At 58.1% G+C, this 15322-nt stretch overlaps 1 protein-coding gene across 8 annotated transcripts in view; it reads left to right on the top strand.

Annotated features, from left to right (window-relative positions):
* Positions 1-15322, top strand: part of TXNRD2 (thioredoxin reductase 2) — a 32186-nt gene that overhangs the window by 967 nt on the left and 15897 nt on the right. For 3 of the 8 annotated variants that reach the window (XM_032472055.1, XM_032472059.1, XM_014559849.2), the window contains exons 2-9: positions 1744-1809; positions 5710-5766; positions 6072-6216; positions 6663-6737; positions 7240-7318; positions 7744-7806; positions 8736-8806; positions 15016-15035. In XM_032472055.1, coding sequence (XP_032327946.1) covers positions 1744-1809; positions 5710-5766; positions 6072-6216; positions 6663-6737; positions 7240-7318; positions 7744-7806; positions 8736-8806; positions 15016-15035 — 576 coding nt within the window. Of the gene's footprint in view, positions 1-1740; positions 1810-5709; positions 5767-6071; positions 6217-6662; positions 6738-7239; positions 7319-7743; positions 7807-8735; positions 8807-15015; positions 15036-15322 lie in introns of all 8 variants that reach the window. The other 5 variants (XM_032472057.1, XM_032472058.1, XM_014559890.2 and 2 more) reach the window with 3 other exon arrangements.

A 15322-nucleotide genomic window follows, 5' to 3' on the forward strand; every position in this document is an offset into this window, starting at 1 on the left:
CAGGACCCCAGCTGCACGTGTCAGGCAGGATGTTCGCGGTGATTTGACGCCCCTCATCCCGCCTGCTGCAGCTACTGCCACAAGCCCAGGCCCTGCAGGCTGGTAGGGGGCCTTGCACCCAGGGGAGCCCACAGGGCCAGGGTGAGGAGGAGCTGGTAGGGCCTGGGGGCAGTGGTGACACCCAACAGGGGCCCCTGGGTACAATTTGGGGCCTCAGCCTCCATTTCAGCCCTGCAGCTCGTCTGAGAAGGAAGACACCTGCCCCGTCTGGGTGTGCGGGTGGTGGGTGCAGCCCCGGAACAGGAAGCAGAGTGGCCGTGCGGCTGGTGTCACCTGTCCCTGAACCCCAGGGAAGAGCATACAGGGAGGACAGCTGTGCGTTCCCCCCCAGGTGGCTCCCGAGGTGGCCGGCAGCCTGTGGGCACATGGGGCCTCTGCTTTCCCAAGTGCCGTTCTCCAGCCTCGCCATCCTCGCTGGGCTCCACTCTTGGCAGGCCCAGTCCCAGGCCCTGCATTCAGAGGACAGCAGAAAATCAAAAAAGGAGGGCTCAGAACGCAGGGGTGAGACAGACCTTTCCAGGCCGAGCCCTGCGTGCAGGGGCCCCATGGGGTGCAGGGGTGCATCCCCCACTGACACCCTAAGGGCAGCGACCCAGATCCTCCCACGTGTTTACAGGAGCTTCCAGAGGCTCAGCTGCTGGCCTCCTCCAAGTCATTATCAGACTGAGGGCACCTGGGCATGCCCCATGGGGAGAGCAAACAGCCAAAGATAAACCCACAATCCATGCGGCCAGCTGCTAGCACTGCCCTCTATCTGACAGCAAGCAGGGGGCACAGGGTGGGCTGTGGGGCAGAGAGACGCATGGGGACCCTGTCGTGGCCGCAGGAAGGACAGGCACCTGCCATGGAAGGTAGGGGTGTTCTGCTGGCAAACTGCGCAGCAGTAGAGGAGAGAGCCCCTGGATGCAGCTCCTGGGCTCCCTCGATCTCCCTCCCCCTCCACCCCATCCTGATAATTTTCTGTTAGTCCTCCTCCCTCCATGGAGAGCGGCTGGGGAGCGTCTGGTGCCTGGAGTCCCTGACGCGGGCCCAGGCTCAGGGCTCCCTCAGGCTGGCCACACCCGAGGACACAGCTGCCCTCACCTGCCCCTCCACTCCCTTCTCGCCACCCACCCCATATTAGTTGTCCCTTGCCTGCCTTCCATGCCAGCATTTGCAGAAGAGGGATGGATAATGCCTTCCGCAGGGTAGGAAAGACAGGGTGAGCCCCAAAGGCGTTTCAAGTCGCTGCCCTCCCAGGCCCAGCAGGCACTCTGAGAGGCCAGGCCATGCTGCCCAGTACAGGGTCTCTCCTGCTCTTGCTCACTTGGAACGAAGGGTGGCCTTTGCAACTGAAAGACAGATGGACTCAGAGCAAACGTGTCTGCTCAGAGCATTGGGTGAAGTTAAGTTTGGGGCAGTCCTGCCGGTTAAGTTACCTTCCTGACATAGGGGTATGTATGTGGGGGGTTCCACCCCTGCCAGCCTCGTCTGGCACTGCTCAGTCTCAGGATGTGTGGTTGCCTTCTGCGTGAGGTGTGGCAGGTGGTCCCCCAGACCACAGGCGGGACTCTGGTCCTGTAAAGTCCATCCTGTGCCACATTAGACCGAACAGAGCTGCCAGCCCTTTGGAAACTGTGGCTTCTGGGATGTGTGCCCCTGGCTAGTCCTGGCCCCCCTCACCTCTCACCCCTTACCCAGCAGGACAGCAGTGCTATGACCTCCTGGTGATCGGCGGGGGATCTGGCGGCCTGGCCTGTGCCAAGGAAGGTACGTGTCTGCATCCTACACCCCGCGGTGTGGCAGGGCCTCCAGGCTTCCAGGCCCTTGGAGAGAGCAGTGGTTGTGTCCAGGGCTGTATGAGTATGTGCCCTGAGTAGCCATGAGCAGAATGCACTGTCCCTGCAGCCGGCCTGCCGGTCTCTGGGCCAGTCACCCTGCCAGGGTCACCCAGCAGCCTTGTCAGTGCGCCCAGCTCCCCATGAGCCCCAGCTGTCTGTGCGGCACACAGCAGCCAGGGTGGCCCGTGTCTAAGCCTGCCTCCTGGGCTGCTGCCCTACCCTGGGTCCCGTCCGCCCCTGCCCCTGTCTCCTCCTCGCTGTTTTGCACGTGCATACGGGGTCTTCCTGGCTGGCCCCCTACCTGGTCAGCTGCGGTCTCATCCCTGTGTAAACCCTGCACATCCCCAGCTCTGCTGTCCTAACCCTGGCCCTGACCCTGACCTTAACCCTGACCCTAACCCTTGCCAACACTTGATACTGTCTTTTCTATTGTAGCCCATCCTAAGTAGGTGTGAGGTGGTGTCTCACTGTGGTTGACTTTTGTTTCCCTAATGACTAACAGTGTGTCTTTTCACATGTTTCCTGGCCATTTGTGTATCTGTGGAGAAATGTCTATTCAGAAACTTTGCCCATTTTTAAATTGGGTTGTCTTTTTTTATTACTGAGTAATAGGAGTACCCACACACACATATATTCTAGACACTAGACCCCCATCAGGTACGCAATTTGCAAATACTTTTTTTTTTTGTCTGTGTATTATCTTTTCTCTTTTCTGATGGTGTTCTTTGCAGCACAAGTGTTTAATTTTGATGAAGTCGGTTGATGATTATTTCCTGTACTTTCAGTGTCATATCTAAGAAACTGATGCCTAATCCAAGGTCACACAAACTTAGGGCTGTTTTCTTCTGAGTCTCAGAGTTTCAGAGTTTCAGCTCTTACATTTAGGCTGTTGGTCCACTTGGGGTTCGGGTGCAGGCATGGTCTGAGGTGGTTGCCTTTGGGTGTGTAGGGTGCACCTTCGAGTGATGCTCTCCCCTGCGTGGGTGGCGCGGGGACCTCACAGCAGTGCCATCTCCTTTCTCCTCCTTCCACATCACCACACCCTCCACTTTTATGTGTTATAAACCCCACAACACTTTGTACTATTTTTGCTCAGTTACCTTCTAAAGAGATTTGAACAATGAGGAAAAAGCTAACACCTCTGCCCACAGGGTCATCTTTCTGGGGCCCTCTGTTCCCTTTTCTGGATCTCAGTTTCCATCTGGGATCATGTTTCTCTACCTGAGGGGCGTCCATGAACGTTGCCTGTAACGTGGCTCCCAGGGTAATAAAATCTTTCAGCGTTTGTAAGTCTGAAGATGTGTTTATTTTGCCTTCATTTTGAAAAGATTTTTTTCCTCTGGCTATGTAATTCAAGGTCGACAGTTTTCCTTTAGCGTAGTCTGTCCTCCATGGGTTCCACATCCACAGATTCCAGTAACCACGGATCCAAAAATATTTTTTTAAATTCCAAAAAGTCCCCAAAAGCAGAATTGGAATTTGCTGCACCCTGGCAACTGTTCATGTAGCATTTACATTGTATTTACAACTATTTATATGTCATTTGTATGTCATTTACGTTGTATTTACAACTACTTGCGTAGCACGTACGTTGTGTTAGGTGTTAGAATGTAGTAATGATTTAAAGTATAGGTTACTGCAGATACTGCAGCATCTTGTACGAGGGCCTCGAGCATCCGTGGGTTTTGTGTGTCTTTTCCTCTGGTGGCTTTGAGGATTTCCTCTTTTCGGTGGTTTTGAGCAGTTTGCTGGTGGTGTGCCATGGTGTAGCGCTGACTTGTCTTCCTGCGGGAGTTCACTGGGCGTCATAGCTTCCACTCAGGCCGGGAGACTCTTCAACCACCATTTCTTCACTGTGGGAGCCTAGTTACATGTTGCCAACCTGCCGCAAGGCTCACTGGAGTGCTTTTCACTTGGGATCACTCCTGTTCCTGTTTTCGGGCTTACTTGCACGAGCCGCTGCGGTTTCTGCTCTTCCAGGAACCCCACTCCACGCAGTTTTCACCCTCCAGTTCGACTTTGGTCCTTTCTCATAGCTGCCATGTTGCTGCTTAACTTTTTGACCATTTGGAATACAGTTATAATACCTGTTTTATGTTCTTTCCCGCTACTTCTGACATCATGTCAGTTTCCATGGACTGCTTTTCCCTTGAAGGGTTGTTTTTCCTGCTCCTTTGCCTGCCTGGTAAGTTTTGTTTTGAGTGCAGACACTGAACTTCACCTTGCTGGCTCCTGGATAGTTTTGTATTCCTAGAAATGTTTCTGAGCATATTCCGGGATGCAGGTAAGAGACAGTTGGATCTTTTTGAGTCTTCTGCTTAAGATCTGTTAGGCGGGCCTGGAGCTGTGCCCAGTCTAGGGCTAATTATTCCCAGCTACTGAGGCATGACGTTCCTTAAAGCTCCCCTGGGCTGCAGGAATAATTTCTCCAGGCTGGCTCCTGCCCCTCTTTGGTCCTGTATCTCAGGAAGTCTGGCCGCCTCGGTCTCCCCGAGACGCTGCTGGACTCTGCCTGGGCTCTCCCAGTGCAGTGTCCTAGGGACTCTCAGCTCGTCCCTTTCCTGTCTCACAGAGATCGCTGGCCTGTTTTCCTTTGTTCAGTCTCTTGAAACCGTTATTTCATGTATTTTGTCTAGATTTCTGGTTGTTTTGAGCCGGAGGGTACCTCTGGTCCAGAGACTGTCCTGGTCAGACCTGGGACCTGGGCCATGGCACGTTGGAAGAATCTCTGAGGCCACAGCCTTTAAGTCAAGCATTGGGGTCTCATCATTAGTCAGTTGAACAAAATGGTTTTGTTAGTGAAGATTCTGAAACTCTGTTCTAATCTTGGTAGCCATGGATCAAGCACTGGTGTTTCAAACACTCGTGGGATCCTGAGTGTGAGACGGGCGCCCTTGGAGCCATCACGTCCAGGGCCGAGGGTTGGCTGTGCAGTTCCCCAGGCGAGCTGGGAACCCCGTGATTAGCCTTGACCTCAGAACTTGGGGCTTGTGGCTGGAGGAGCCTGCTCACAGCCAGGGGTAGGGGGCTCCAGAGAGGGGTGTGTTTGGGGGATGCAGGGGGGCCCTCAGGCAGGGGTATGGTTGGGGGAGGTAGGGGGATGCTCCAGGCAGGGGTGTGGTTGGGGGAGGCGGGGGGCTCCAGGCAGGGGTGTGGTTGGGGGAGGCAGGGTGAGGCTCTAGGCAGGGGTGTGGTTGGGGGAGGTGGGGGACTTCAGGCAGCGGTGTGGTTGGGGGAGGTGGGGGGCTCCAGGCAGGGGTGTGGTTGGGGGAGGTGGGGGACTTCAGGCAGGGGTGTGGTTGGGGGAGGCAGGGTGAGGCTCTAGGCAGGGGTGCAGTTTGGAGCCCAGATCTCCCCATCTGGGGGCTGGCTGAGCTGGACCTGCCTTGTGACCTCTGAGCTTTCATTTCCTCACCTGGAGAGGAGATGACAAACCCCCACCTAGAGGCTCTGAGCAGGGTCGACCAAAGTCCACCCTACATGGCGTCTGTGTGCAGAGAGGAGAGAGCACGCCCCCTGGGGAGAGAGCCAGTGCCTCCCCTGTGATGCCTTCCAGGGAGCTTGTGCTGAATGTCTGGGCCTGGAGCCAGGTTGCAGGGCAGGGTTGAGGGGCAGTGTTGCCAGGCTGGGCGGTACAGAGGTTGCTGTCAAGAGGAGGTGAAGATGCCCGCCCATGGGCAGCACAGCAGGGTGGCAGAGGCGGTGGGGACAGCCACCCGCCCAGTCCTTCCCATCCCTCCTCTGGGGCTCATGGCCTCTGGGTCCCCGCCCCTGGCCCCGAATCTGTTCCCCACCTGTGCCCACCTGCCTGCTTCCCTTGTTGTTCCAGCCGCTCAGCTGGGAAAGAAGGTGGCCGTGGTGGACTATGTGGAGCCTTCCCCCCGAGGTAGGCAGTCCCGTGGGAGCCATGCCTCCCGGGGCAGGGGTGGGGGTTCCTGTGTGGAAGGCAGCTGAGCCTAGCCCACCCACAGCTGTCCAGTCTCTGGACAGCATCCTGCTGCTCTGTTCAAAGTTCCTTGTCCTCTTCATTTAAAACAAACACTGCCGCGATAGAGGGCAGATTCGCATGGCAGGCGCACCGGGGCCGTCAGCACTGCAGACGGCAACTTCAGAGGGATTTGAAGCACCTGTGAGTGGGGACGGCCCGGCTCACCCAAGTGCGGTCTGCGTGTGCTCTCCCTGTTGCGGCAGGTACCAGGTGGGGCCTCGGTGGCACCTGCGTGAATGTCGGCTGCATCCCCAAGAAGCTGATGCACCAGGCGGCGCTGCTGGGAGGCAGCCTCCACGACGCCTCCCACTTTGGCTGGGAGGTGGCCCAGCCCATCCGGCATGACTGGTGAGGACCCAGCCTCCCCTGGGGAGGATGACTGACCCCATCGTGGGACCCTCCCCCAGGCTCAACTCTGGACCTCGGACATTTGGCGAAGTTTGCGGGCATTTTTGGTGATTCCTGCCACGGGGGGCTGCTCGTCCCCTGCACATGCCCCACGAAGCCCAGGCCACCCCTGGAAGGACTACCCACCCAAGGGCTCAGCAGGTGGCCCATGGTGTGCTCAGAGCTCCGTGGTCCGAAGCTCCACTTCCCTGAGCCCACAGGTCCAGAGCCCCAAACCTGGCACAGAGGCGGCAGCCATGGGGACAGGTGGCAGCCATGGGGACAGGTATCACCCACCTTTGTCTCTGGGTGTTCCTGTTAAGGGCTGTTTGCGTGTAATGGTCTGTGCTGGGACCTGTAGCTGGTGCTTGTGTGGTGCTTTTTAACATTTTGTTCTGTGTTACCAGGAGGAAAATGGCAGAAGCTGTTCAAAACTATGTGAAGTCCCTGAACTGGGGGCACCGGGTCCAGCTGCAGGACAGGTACGGAGGGTCCGCGTGGGTTGTGGGGCTGTGAGGACTCTCCAGGAGCCTTGGGGACACAGGGCTTGGCCGTGGGGACAACTCAAAGTGGACAAGGCCCAGCCACCCCTATTCCTTGAGTGCCTGTTCTCCTGGCCTCACTGCCTGCTGCCTGCTGGACACTCTCCCTCCCCAGCAGGAAGTTGGTGGGTTTTGGCAGAGGAAGAACAGGTACACATGGGGGCCTCCACTTCCTGCTGGAGCGTGCCCAGGTGACAGGACTGACCTTGGGGGAGGCCTGGCCACCTCTGTCCTCAGACACCAGGGCTGTACTTGGGCCCTTAGGATGTCCCTGTATGGCAACTCCTCTCTCCCCACCTGAGCCATGGGCGCAATGGGGCTGGGGGGCGAGGCAGGGCCCAGGCTCACGTGTTAGCCGTCTGCATGGTGCTCCCTATTTAATCCCAGAGGTGATGCCTCATTTGCAGAGGAAATGTTTGAAAATCCTATTTTTATTTTGCAGAAAAGTCAAGTACTTTAACTTTAAGGCCAGCTTTGTCAATAAACACACGGTTTGCGGTGTCTCAAAAGGTGGGAAAGAGGTGAGTGCTCGCCTCACTGGGGCTCCTGGGGGACAGACCCGGCCAGTCTGCAGGCCTGGAGGAGCAGACCTCGGCTTTGTTTGGCCTCAGCTCTATCCTCAGTAGTCATCACAGCAGGAACCAACAAGATGTTCCTCCGAGGCCAATCGTGATTCTTTCTGAAGGGGGAGTCACACCAGGCTGCCCGCCTGCCGGGGCAGCCACACCCCTGGAGGCCTCTGCAGGGATCCAGGAGACCTGCTGCCTGTGGGACGCTTTGTAAACTGTGGATTTAGAACCTCTCCTGCCTGTCCCTGGTCCCTGGACGGCCCCCAGTTCCCGGGCCTGGGCTACTGCCCCAGGGTCTGCGCTGCAGGGCAGGGGCTGATCAGAAAGCTGGCTGAGCCTTTGTGTGGGTGACCGTAGCTTTCACGGTTTGTTCTCAGACTCTGCTTTCAGCCGAGCACATCGTCATCGCTACCGGGGGCCGGCCGAGGTACCCCACGCACGTGAGTGTCCTCAGCACCCTCGCTGTGCTACCCACTAGTGGTTGGGTGATGCCCATCTTCCCCTCCGCACCCCCTTCCCCAAGTGGCATCCTTATGTGAGCTCTTGGATCCCCTTTGCTGAGGCGGGCTGCCCGTTCCCAGTCACCGAGGCCCAGAGTGGCTCCCTCTTCCCTTGGCTGCCTGTGTGGGTTCCACTTAAAGCCCCTGGAGGCCATGATCAGCTCCGAGATCACCTCAGCCCCACACACATCTCCCGAGGCACCTGCTAGGGGCTGGCCATTCACCCAGAGGAAGTGAGGCGGGGCTGCGGGCCCCCGGGGAGACCCTAGTGGCCAGGGTCTCTCCTCCCGGCCTGGGGTGGCCCACCGCACCCCACGCCTGCAGGACTGGTGTGTTTTGGTCCCTTTGATATTCAGAACTCTTGGCCTTCCTTGGGCAATCTTTAGAAATTCCTGACTTTATTTTTTTTGCCAATTGGAACTGTAAACTGTCTGAAATCCATTTCCTGTCTCCCAGAACACCTTACTCTCTCAGGTCATGTGTCCCCCACCTGCTGAGAAACCTGAACCATCCTGGGCAGAGGGCCCCCGCCCTGTGCTATCCCTCTGGGGTGCCTGGTTGCTCACATCCAGCCTTCAACCTGGCACCCTCAGAGCTGGCCAGCCTCACTTCACCCCTCCCTCCCCACAGCCCTGGGTCTTGATTTGGGGATTGTGGAGAGCAAGAGGAAGGAAGGCTGCCTCCCAACCTTGCACAGCCAGGGAGCGTCCAGGTCCCCCTGCCCCAGAGGCCACACCTGAAAAGAAGTCTGGAGCAGGGAGGCCAGCACACAGGGGCTGGGTGCTTCTGAAAACTGGGCATCCTCTCTAGGGGAGTCTTGGGACAGCCAGATGACACTGGCCTCACGCTGACCCCTTTATTCGGGATAGATTGAAGGTGCCTTGGAATACGGGATTACAAGTGACGACATCTTCTGGCTGAAGGAATCCCCAGGAAGAACGTAAGGCCCAAGGCGAGCCTGCTCCCCCCACCCCTGCATCACAGCCAGCAGTTCGGACACGCTGGTGCCCTCCTTAGTGTGTTCTTTCCCTTCCCCAAGGGAAAGACCTTGTGCCCATGCGGGGGCCGACACGCTCTCCCATGACTATTTGGAAGTGGTGGCACCTGAGTCACAAGGGAATGGCCGCTATTGTCTGGGGCACTGGTTTCAGCAGGTTCCCAAGGGCCCCGGGGTCCCAGTGGGTCCTCAGGACCCTCAGGGCGAGCAGGCCCTCCTCCAGCCCTGGCCAAACAGCTCCCCTTCACCTGTGTCCCCTTGGCCTCCCTGAATTCAGCAAAGGCTCCAAGGGCCTCAGAGCCCAGAGCACAGCAGGGGAAGCGAGGCCTGCAGTGTGACCAGGTGCGGGCTCCCTGAGCCTGGGAAGTGCAGTGTGTAGCTCCTGGGTCCAGGAACCGATGGGACCTCGTGCGCGCAGGGACCAGGGAGGCCACCAGAGGGCGGCAGAGGCTCAGCCATCAGCGCTGGGCGGCTGGGGACCTGCTATGCAAAGAAAGGCAAAGGGTGCCTGGTGGGCAGGCATGTGCGGGTGTGACCGTGCACATGTCAGCATGTGCGAGGCCATTGTGCTCGTGCGTGTGTGCACGTGAGTGTGTGAATGTGCTGCGCGTGTGTGTGTGCACCTGCCGTGTTCACGTTCTCCACTTCCTTTGTTCAGGGCTGGGCGCGGCTCTCAGAGGGCGTGTGACTTCCCACCATTCACAACTGTCTCAGTCCTCTCTTTCCGGGGTCATAAACACTGCAGTGAAACCTGCGGTGCGCATCTGGTGCCGTCTAAGTGCTTCTTACGTGTCGTGTGTGCAGGTCCGGGGTGTTTCCGTGGGCGGGGAACCCTGGTCCTGGGGTGGGTGGCGTGCCCTGCTGGTGGCTGCTTTCCTTCCTGACATGGCCTCAGCTTCTCCGGCTTCTCTGTGAGGTGCGAAGAGACACGGCCTCTCCTGCTCCCTGGGGAGGGGCGGGCAGGTCGCTTGACCCTGACCCTAACTCAGCGCCCTGGGCAAGCTCCCTTCTACCACCTCCCCCGGGGCTCCAGGCCGAGGTTGGTTTTTAATTTGTGTGACATCACGCTGCCACTTTTTTCTTTGTGCTGTAGTATCTGGGTTGTTTGTTCTTTTACCTTTGTCCTGTACGTTAAACGTGGCCTGGTTTCATTTGCGATTGCTGTTATCAGTCGTGTATTTATTGGCCACTTAAAATTGAGTGTATGTCTGAGTGTGAGAGTGTGTGAGTGAGAGTGTGAGAGTGTGTGTGAGGGTGAGGGTGTGTCTGGGCATGAGCGGGTGCAGGGGCATCACCGTCCTGGTCCTTGGCTGGCTCTGTGGTCTCTCCCTCATCTCCCGGGCTCTCTGGTTCTCCCTCATCTCCCGGGCTCTCTGGTCTCTCTCATCTCCCAGGCTCCCTGGTCCCTCTCATCTCATCTCCTGCAGGTGCCTGTCAGGGCTGAGAATTGCTGTCACTGCAGCAGATTGTCTCGGCTTGTCGTGTCTTTACCTCGTGCACATGCTGGTGTTTTGTTTTTCTCAGTGTAGCTCAGGCTCTGTTTACACTTGGTGGCTGTTAGATTTATTGTGTGTTCAGCGAGGGCCTTTCCACCCTCAAGTTTTCGATGAAAGGCCTGGATTTCCTGTGGGTCCTACAGTTGAATTTTCCTTTGGGCCTGGGGGTCCCGCGCACTGACCACTGGCCCCTCCAGCCAGCCCCGGAAGCTCATCCGAGCAGAGCCCATCCTGCTCCGGCCCTGACGGATCGCAGGTGCCTGGCGCGGCCTTCAGACCCGCGTTGCTGTCTTCACATTGAGTTCTCTGGGTGAGGGAGGCGCTCTGCCAGCCCTGCACGGTGCTCTCTGGAGACCTGGTGGTCACACGGCCTTGACTGTGCAGCCGCCCGCAGCCTGGCTCCCCGCCCAGTGCTCTGGTCACCTCTGCCCATCACCGAAAGTCAGCATCTTCTGAATCCCAGTCTTTTGTTAAATTAGGTCCTATGTGTTTTGTTGTTTTCTTTTATTTGCTATTTTCTCATTGCATTTTAAAAGCATCTCCAGCCCCAAGAGGGGCCGATGTCTGGGGTCTCTCCCCGCCTGCTGCTCACCGGAGGCTGGGTGCACAGAGGGGCAGCCTGGGGCTGCAGACGGAGGCGGGCTCACGGTGACCCTGTGCTGGGGCAGCAGCCCGCGTGGCCGGGAGGACACAGCCCCAGATATTTGGGTCAGGAAAGAAACAGCAGTGTTTATTTTCTCCAGGGAAAAAAAAAACATTTGGAAGATTTTTTTTTTTAAACTCTTTCGTTTAAAAGGAATCTAGGTATGTTATTGTTTAAGAAAAAAAGTGTTTGCAATGTATCAGTCACCCGTTTCATTCTGAGCATGATTTATGTGAGGAAATGGTTTTTTTAAAAATTAAGCTGGAGATATATCCCTGTACGATGCTTCTGTGAAATGCAGCTTTTGTGCAGAGCTGTGAATGCAAGTTGTAACAGTGTGATACGGAGTCAGTGTTTACTCGTTACATTCCTCCGCGCAGTCAAAATAAGCCCGAGGGTCTACAGTAGCATTTCTGTATTTTATCAGCTTGGGCTGGGCTAAGGGGGGCCTCAGCTCACACTCCGAGGGGCTGTTTCTGCCAGATTTATTTGCCATATAAATATTCCCTGTGTTTATTTTAACTCGCCTTTAAAATGGAGCTGAAATTAATATGGACCCGAGGGCTGCCCCTGGGCCTGGAGGCCTCCTGAAGTGGTGGACGTCTCTGCTCGGCCATCCAGGAGGCCCTGCAGCAGTGCCGCCTCCCCCGTGGTGTCTCCGAGGGCCACCTCCGCAGTGAGGCCTTCTGGGTCTGGACTGCCTGGGGGGGCTTGGATACCCTGGTCCCTGCCTCCTGCCACTGTTCGGTGCCCTGATGGTGGGGAGTGGATGCCCTCAGCCCCTCTGTGTCTGGAGGTCAGTTCTCTGCAGAGCGGGGCCCTGAGTGGGCGATTTGGGCTTCTCTGCAGCAGAGAGGACTGGAGACTCCTAATCCTCAGGCCCAAGGGCGACTGGGTCATCACTTCCAGATAAGAACCAGGGCCCTGCTGCCCAACTGCCCACTCGGTCCCGTTGAGGATCTGCCCAGCCTGCTCTCCAGCCCAGGACTGTCCACCCTCCCATAGCCACGCCCTGGCCTGGCCCCCACCCTGGGCCCAAGGGCTCTGTGCAGCGGGGTGAGGCTTTGTGGCGGAGCTGCTGTCAGCGGTGGTCAGCTGGCCATTCAGTCCAGAGACTGGCCAGGTCCTCCTCCTGAGCACACAGGGGAAGACCCATGGCCATTTATTTAGGGAAGCTCACTGCTACTGAAGTTTTTCACTTGTTTTTTAACCTGCGTGTTTGTTCGTGTGACATCCTGTGACCAGCCACCTGCCTGGGCCACGGTTCATCCTGTTGAGCCTGGCTAACCACCTCTCTGGTCAAGGGAGACACTGCCTTGGGGGAGGTGGGCCCAGCATCAGGCCCTGAGGAGTGGGGATGCTGCTGGCGGATCCCGACCAGGGAGGCCCCCTACCCACTCCCGCTGCCTCGCTGGGGCACCCAAGCCCCACAGTTCAATGGGCATTTCCTGTGCTGGCAGGACAGCCCTGGGGCCAGGTGCCCTGTGAGGCCCTCGCCTTGCGTGGGTGTCCCCTCAAGATGTGTCCTCTTGCTGGGATGACTGACCCCTTGAGGGGAGTGTCCCCTTGGGGAGCGGGTTGGGGCCATCAGACTGAGAGGCAGGTGGAGCACTGGTTCAGCTGTGCTCCATGGGCCTGAGGAGGGGCTTTGTTCCTGCTTGCTCCCTGATTCGGGCTTCAGGGAGACAGCCAGCCCTGTGATTAGGCTAATCCCACGGCACTTATACCTTCGAGTCAGTGTTTTCGGCACCAGAGGGACAGAGGGGCTGCCCCAAACACACACAGAGCCGAGTAGGGCTCTGGGGTGCAGGTGGAGGCCCCATGTGAGCCGATGCCCTGTCCTGGGTCTCCTGCTATGGCGTGAGGCTGGGTGCCTGGCCCTCGGAGGCCCCCTTGGCCCAGCCCCCAGGCCTGCCTGGGGCCAGCAGGGCCTGCCGTGGTCACTGTGCCTTGGCACCAGGCTCAGCACCCTGGTTCCCAGTCCCCACCTAGGCTGAGGTCTCCTCAGTGGCCAGCAAAGCCCACCTGCAGCTTCAGACCTGCCAGTAAAAATGCAGCGTCCGCCTCCCCCCGCCGCCCAGGTGCCGGCAGCTGCCTCCCTTTCTGCTGTACTGTTTTTCCCTAGTCCATCTGAAGGGAGTTCTCTGGCTGAGACCTCGGATCCCACATTTTTCAAAGAATAATTCTTATTTGATAAAGTGGGGTCAAGGGTGGAGTGAAAACCAACACTGTTGACAGTCCTTCCTCACGGAGACAAGAAGCCCCAGGTGACCCTCGGAGCCAGTGAACACCTGCCCCTGTGAGGGTACAGCCGCACATGCTCAGTCAAGGACGCCACTGAGGCCTGGCCTGACTGGCGCCTGCCTCCTCCCAGAGTGTGCCTCTGTCAGTGACTAGGCGTGGACTAGGTGGCCAGGAGTGGGGGCACTGCGACCTTGAGGGGGGAGGCCCAGGCGCTGGGTGGGGGGCTCCATAGAGGAGATAGGGATCGTCCCCTGCCCACCCCCACCCCCTGCACCCTGCCTCCCTGTTCTTTCCCCCTGTACTCACAGTGCAGGGCACGGGGAGGGGCTGGGGCTATGGAAACAAAACACTTTTGCCAAATTTGGGAAACCACATTGCCTGGAGCTGGGCTTTAAGCTGCAGGTTGCAACCAGCCACTCCCTAAGAGGCAGGAAGGCTCAGGGACCAGCGGGGACAGCCCAGTGGGTGGACAGAGGGCTCCCCTGGTGCCTGCACAGCACGACCAGCCCGGAGGCAGCTGCCCAGGCCATGGCCACCCTGAGCAGGAGCGCAGGGCACTGCGTGTTCCACACGGATGCTCTCAACGAGTTCTTGCATTGAGGTGGGACATTCAAAGCTGCTCAAGCCTGTTTACATTTAAGTCTTGCATTTAACCAACTTGTAGTTTCGTGTCTTAAAGAAAGGCTTGTACCGTCCCCGTGAGACTGAGGAAGGGCAGGGTTTATAAAGTTGAGAGTGCACCCGGGCACAAACGTGTGTGCACGTCCTCGTGGCTCCTCAGGCCAGGCTCGGCCCCCTCACCCCACACGGGACAACAGCGCAGCCCTGTCCCCAGCTCCCCAGAGGAAGCCTTCCCGAGGGGCACTGGGCAGGAGTATTCCCTGGGATATGCCGCCTTTTGAAATGGAATTATATCATTAGTACCTGCCGGGATCAGAGCTGACATCTGCTTATCCATCCTTACATCACCTCCTCTTGTTCAAAGGCTGAGGGGTGATCTGACAAGCCCACCCACATGCTGCTGGGGCTAGGAGTCTCCACTTGTAGCTCGGTTCTGTGTGCGTGTGTGCATGTGTGTGTGGGCACGTGTGTGCGTGCATGTGTGCATGGGGGGCACGTGTGCATGTGTGCTGCATGCGTGTGCATGTGTGCGTGTGTGCAGGTGAACAACAGGAGAGGATCAGCGGGGTCCCAGTGTCCTGTGTCCCACCGCCCCCCAGATGCCCTTGCTCGGGGAGCAGACCCTCCTGGCCTCAGGCCTGTGGATGCTGGGGCTGGATGGGCAGGTGAAGCCTGGCCTCTGTGGTCCGAGAGCGTTCCGTCCATGGACAGTGCTTCGCAGGACCCTCCCCAGATCTGGCGCCTCCTGTTTCCAGGGTGACTGCGGGAGGTCCGGAGGGAGCCAAGGCAGAACGTAGACCTTACCTTGGGGCAGAAGGGCTCTGCTGGCTAGGTGCATGTTGGTCCCGCCTCCAGGCCCTTCCCCAGGACGTGCTGTTTTGTCACCGGCCACTCACTCCTTCACCACCAGGCAATTTCCCGACTCTGTGTATCATTCACAGCTGGAGCTCTGGGAAGTGGGTTTTGTACCCTGGGACGACCTGTTTGAACAGTTAGCCTTGGTGACTCAGCGGCAGTGACGCGTCCGCTGACAGCTGGCCTGCATGATACTCGGGGCCGCCCCCTGGGAGCCCCACTTGGGGTGGTTGCTTGCATTCATGGTGGCCACGTGTGGGACTCACTTCTCTCTCTGTCCATCCCGCTAACAGGTTGGTGGTCGGAGCCAGCTGTATCCTTTGCTGTGTGTAGGTCTGCTGTCCTTGCCGTCCTTAGAGTAGAAGCTCCAGTCCGGGCCCCTCCCCTGCACTCCCTCCCGTCGGGACGGGTGCTCTGCCGCCCGGAACCAGACACTTAGCGGCCACTCAGGGTGGATGACCTGTGCTCAGGGGACAATTTGAGACTGACCTTTGAGGCCAGGGCTTCCTGGAGGCTTTTCCTGAGCCACTCACTCACTGACCGGGCAGCTGGACACAGCATGAGGCCAGTGGTCCTCCTTGGAGAGTGGCCCCCCCACGC

Source organism: Camelus ferus, chromosome 32 (assembly GCF_009834535.1).
Source record: "Camelus ferus isolate YT-003-E chromosome 32, BCGSAC_Cfer_1.0, whole genome shotgun sequence".
NCBI classification, from domain to species: domain Eukaryota; kingdom Metazoa; phylum Chordata; class Mammalia; order Artiodactyla; family Camelidae; genus Camelus; species Camelus ferus.